At 32.9% G+C, this 5,564-nt stretch overlaps 1 protein-coding gene across 1 annotated transcript; it reads right to left on the bottom strand.

Annotated features, from left to right (window-relative positions):
* Nucleotides 1-3,392: 3,392 nt before the first annotated feature.
* On the bottom strand, nucleotides 3,393-5,079 carry LOC104102079 (F-box/kelch-repeat protein At3g23880-like). Its single transcript, XM_009609693.4, has one exon. The coding sequence runs from the start codon at nucleotides 4,617-4,619 to the stop codon at nucleotides 3,504-3,506; it is 1,116 nt and encodes a 371-aa protein (XP_009607988.1). The 5' UTR covers nucleotides 4,620-5,079; the 3' UTR covers nucleotides 3,393-3,503.
* Nucleotides 5,080-5,564: the final 485 nt, after the last annotated feature.

Here is a 5,564-nt window from a genome sequence, read left to right as displayed (position 1 = left end):
ATTTATCAGAAACAAACACGTACTTAAATTTATTCTTAACAACAAGCGCAGTAGAAATTAAGTTCTTATGAATTTCAGGGACATGGAGTATATTTTTTAGGGTCACAACTTTGCCCGAAATCATCTCTTAAGATATCTTGCCAACTCCTTTAATTTTGGCAGTTGCGAAATTTCCCATAAAGATAGTCTCGCGGCTCCCACCGGAACATAACAAGCAAATAATCCTTTGCCAGCATAAATATAGTGTGTGGCTCAAGAATCAATCATGTACTCCTTGGAATTTCCTGCCAAGTTGCATTCAGAAAAGCATAACACACAAGTTCTCCATTTCTCCGTTCTTTTCAATCATGTTTACTTAACCATTTTTCTTATCCTTCTTTGGAGTACAGCAGTCTGAAACCTTATGTTTAATTTTTTTTATAGTTGTGAAAATTGCCTTTGAACTTTATATTAGACGGATAATTCTTTAGTCTAGAAGGCTTCTTTCTCTTTTTGCTATTTTGTGGTGCCTCTCAATAATATTTGCTTTTATTATTATTGAATTCCCATGAGCCTTTTTTCAGCAGTCTTGTTATCCTCTTTACTCCTTAAACGAACAATAAGATCTTCAAGCGTCATCTCCTGCACTTATGGTTCAAGTAATTCTTAAATTTCTTTCATAAATGAGGTATTTTTCAATAAATGTCGCTACTTGAAATGCTTCATATAATTACTAACATGATCAATATATTTTATATTGATTCGGCTCATACCTTCAGCAAGAAAATCATGAATGAAGAATTGCAGTTCTTGGACTTGAGTAGTAACAGACTTGCTATCAACTATTTTAAAGTCCAAAAATTTTGTGGTCCACAAACTTCTTTAGCCCAACGTCTTCAGTCTAGTATTTATTTTCAAGAAAATTCCATAATTCTTTCGAAGTTCTTAAGTTATTATAGACGTTATACAAGCCATCTTCCAAATAATTACGTATATAATTCTTGCAAAGGAAGTCAGAATGCTTCCAAGCTTCAGTGACCATAAACCGCTCATTGTCGGAAGTTTCTTCTGCCAAGGCTAGAACTCTTTAATAAATCTCGGCAAACAGAGGATGGTCAAAGAGAAGAGCATCTTCTGCTGCCAATGCTTGAAGTCAGTACGCAAAAATTTTCCGGCCTTTTCTGCCGGTGCAGGCATTGTGCGGCTTGACAATGCAGTAGTCTTCGCAGCAGTAACTGTCACAACAAAACTATTATATTATTTTGTATTAATTGTTATTTTTTGTCAAAAATTAACATAGAAATATTTCGAAAATTGGTGAAGTTTTTAACCTTCACACTGAATACAAACAACCTAGTAGAAAATCACAAGGATTTTAATCTCGAATTTGAATAGAAAGTCACAATGACTTTAATCTCTAACAGTGAGTCAAAAGACACGAAGACTTTAATCTCAATAAAGGAGTAAAAAATTTGAAGATTTTAGTCTCTAAAACAAAACATAAGATGAACATATAAACAAATTAAAAGTGTGTTAATAAACAGAAAACTAGAAAATTTAAAATGTTAGTTAACAAAAAACATGAAATGCAAAAATATTACGGGCCCACAATTTTCTTGTATGTCCTTAAAGGATTTAATCATCTCACTGTTGCCCAAAGTATTTGGATTAATTCCTCCCAAGATAAAATAGATTGTTCTGTAATAGCGGCAATGCAAATTATAAAAGTTTTGTTAAGTCAAATGGTAGAATAAATTACACACTGTCCACTTACATTTTACTTTAAAAAATTATGTAGAAATACAAAAAAAAAAAAAAAGGATAGATTTTGCTGGGAAAAAATAAGGTCAAGTCTCTAAATTTATAACCAACGAATTGGAGTTTCCACACATGCAAAAGATGCTTGTTCATGAAAAAAGTTTAGTTTCAGATGAAAATAATAAAAAAGGTAAAATAAATCACATAAAACGATAAATAAACTTGGTCCAAATTAGTATATTAACCAATCAGATCGTTTATTCGAAGTTGAAGCCGAGACGAGTTATACGCAAGATTTGCTTCCTCTTAACTCTCTACGAGCTAGTAGAAGCGCTTCTAAATATAAGTATAAGTGTAAAACAATCTTCCTTGTGCTTTCTAATGCGGTACGAAGTTCCTTTGTAAAAATAACTTTTAAAAAAAAAATCATATCCCTACATTTCTTTTTCCTCCGTTTCCTATTTACATATCTACCAAAACCCAACATTACTACTCTACACAATCAACCTCAGCTCAATTATTAGCAAAAATCTATCATTATTCTTAAAATTTCTCAGCCTTTTCTATTATTAAGAAATCATGGAAAAAAAAGTTCATTTGCGAGAGCAGGTTAATGAAGTTGGGCAAAATTTTCAAAGTGAAGGTTCAGTTGCTCTTGCCAGCGCTGAAAATAGGTTACATAATGGGTGATATAGGCGCGAAGAGAAGTAAAGGTAGTGATGTAATATTTTTGCTAGGTTATGAAAAAGATATATAGTGTGTTCCCTCAAAAAATGGTAACTGAAGGTTTTTAGTGGTGGTGTTTTTGGTGAGTTATATTTTAGCAGTGAGAGGACGGAGACGAAGGTGGGAAGCCTGGTCTTTGGTGTTAAAAGTGATGTTTTACTTGTTTCTCTAGCGATGTGAGTTAAGGAGAAGGGAAAAAAACTTTCAATTTGAGTATGATTGGACGTAATTACACAGTTTGATATATTTGTCTGGTCAAGTAATTACTTGGTCAGCATGAAATTAGATATATTTAAGAGGGTATAATTATACTCTTCAATTCAGGTGACAATTGGTGATAATTACACCGTGTAATTACAAGGTAGCTCATTAAAAGGATAGATTATTTAACTTATTCACCGTATCTGTGTAAATAAATTTTAGTCACCTGTTTTAATTATAGGTCACTAATCTCACTTATAGTTTGATTAGAAGAGCTGAACTAACAATAATTTGTGTCTTAATTCTCTTTGAGCTTATCTGATAGTAATTTTTTTTTCCTTTGCTAATGACAGGGTTAGTGGAATTGGAACTAAATTCTCACGTGACTTTCTACTGTTCTATTTACTGTTCTTATGTAAATTTATTATTTAATCAACACAAGAAATTAGAAAAGTATGAGGATTTGATCTGTCAATCCAGCTACAGACGTAAACAAGAGTAAACTATAAAGCACCAATTAGCTTTAACTAATGAAGAATTTGGAAAATAAGAAATTGCACAATTTACATTTATCTAAAATTTGAATAAGTAGGCTCATAAATTGTACTTAGTACACCATCGCAGGTTGAGGAAGACAACGATATAGAACGTAGAACTCTTATTTCGATGTTAGAATAGCACATACATTTGGTTAAAATTAGATGCTAAATTATCATTATTTACAAATATTTGGAAGAGTAAGCTAAAACTAGTGTACACTCATATGAAATGAAATAAGAATTAGTACGAAATTAAAAATCATACATGAGCAAACGCAAGTACTAAGTAAGCAAGACAACCTAGAGATTTACTTCTGGAAAGATCAAACTTTCCGTATAAACATATCCACATGTGTCAATGTCATCACTAGCTAGAGACCATATTAGATTGCTAAATCCATATGGTCCTTTGGATGTCATAAATTCGGTTCTTCTTCCGCAGCTGAATAAGACTTCACCATCAGCAAACATATACTTGGGTACGATTGGTATGATGGAAGGAATCTTGGCATTTGTGATGGTAAATAATTTAATCCAAGATTCTTCTACGCCGTAGTCTTTCATTACCCATAAATCAAAAAAATTAGTTCCATTGCAGTAAACACAATTTATAGAGAGCATTCCTCCCAACACTGCTACGCCATGGTCGATCATGTCAGACGGCAAGCACATTCGTTCTGGCAATGGTATCTCTCCGTACTGCTCATTTGAAATATTAAATGAAATAACAGAAAACAAAAAGCCATTTCTTTCTGTAAAACCATGCCAATGAAATGCTCCATGTACAAATGCCAGACAGTCCATACTGTCGGTCGATGACAAACAGTTGTAATCCTTATCGTTGCTATCACTAATTTCTCTCCATGAACCACTTTTTAGTGAGAGAATTTCATTGGATATTTCACCATCCTCGTCATTCTCATAATCTTCATCCTCCTCAACCTTTAAGACCTTATAGTCATCACTAATTGGGTCATATCCCAATCCATAAATAGAATAATTGGAATCCTTATTCTGGTCGGGAAGTACTATTGATTCTCTTGTTAAGGGATTCCACAACAACAATATTGAAGAATTAGGTGTATTATCAATCCCAATTAAAAACAAGCCATCACAACAACAATAGATCTTGCAGAAGCCCGGAACAAAGTTTGAAGGGCAATCAAGATTCCGAACATCCTCAACGATACGATGCGACGACAAAGAGGAAGAATAGAAGTAAAAAGTATCATCCTTAGGGCATGTTTGGCCAATAAGCATTTTTGGGGGATTTTGATTCTTCGCATGATTGAGATGCTTCTTCTTAAAGTGAGGTTCAGAGATTAATGTCTTCCAAGATTCAGAAACACACTTGAATCGAAGAAGAGACTTCACTGGTAACCTTCTCAGGATTTCCTCTTCAATGCGACTTCCCATTGGTATATGTTAATTCGAAAAACGAACAACAAAGATTGAAGAAAGCTATGGTGTGAACCTTTCAAACAATACTTGTGTCGATCAAACAATTTGAACAACGGAGATTGAAGAAAGCTATAGTAAGAGGCTTCTAATAATTATTCACACATATTTATAACATACAAAACCAACTTCAACTAGGAAACGAAGATATGAAACCACAACAATTTAGGATTCCCAACCTTGGTTTAATTCCTGGAAATTAATCAATGGGATCGGTTATGTTTGTCGAGGAAAAAAAAATTAAATTAAATATGAAGTCCTTCGCTTGTTGATTCCTTCTATTTTATCAAATCATAAGAAGGAAAACTTACCGACACTTCTGTTGCAACTCACTTGAAGTACCGAACGTGGGATTAGGTGTGTTTGTAACTGAAACAGAAAAGGATAGTAAACTTAGGGTTATAGTACTTATTTCTGGGTTAACATCCCATTCTGCAGCGGCTAATGTATGGGCTCAACCTATATTTGACCCATTAATATCATGGGATCTTTACACAAATAGTCGATCGAATTTACTGTTTATTTTTTCTAGTCAATATACGTAAATTATAGAATAATTATGTACGATTATACACATATTATACATCTATCTATATCTATATCTATATCTATACTATATTAAAAGCACCAAGTCCCATAGCGAAATGTCGTTCGTCTTTTTTGCTCTTCTAAAACAGAGTTCACACGGTACAAAATAGTCATTTAGTTATTTTCCTAATATCTAGGAATATTCATTAATTTATTTTCCTAATATATAGGAATAGTCATTTATTTTTTTTCTAACCATAAATTCTTTCATTATTCAAATTGTATAGGCAAACACTTCCATAAAAGAGCTATCATTCCAAGTTTTGGTTTCCAGGTCTCTTTCTTTGAATATAAGCAATTTACATTTATTCATGT

The sequence above is a fragment of the Nicotiana tomentosiformis genome, chromosome 6 (genome assembly GCF_000390325.3).
Source record: "Nicotiana tomentosiformis chromosome 6, ASM39032v3, whole genome shotgun sequence".
Classification (NCBI taxonomy): domain Eukaryota; kingdom Viridiplantae; phylum Streptophyta; class Magnoliopsida; order Solanales; family Solanaceae; genus Nicotiana; species Nicotiana tomentosiformis.
The sequence above is the reverse complement of the archived record's forward strand: the minus strand, read 5'-3'. Positions and strand labels throughout refer to the sequence as shown.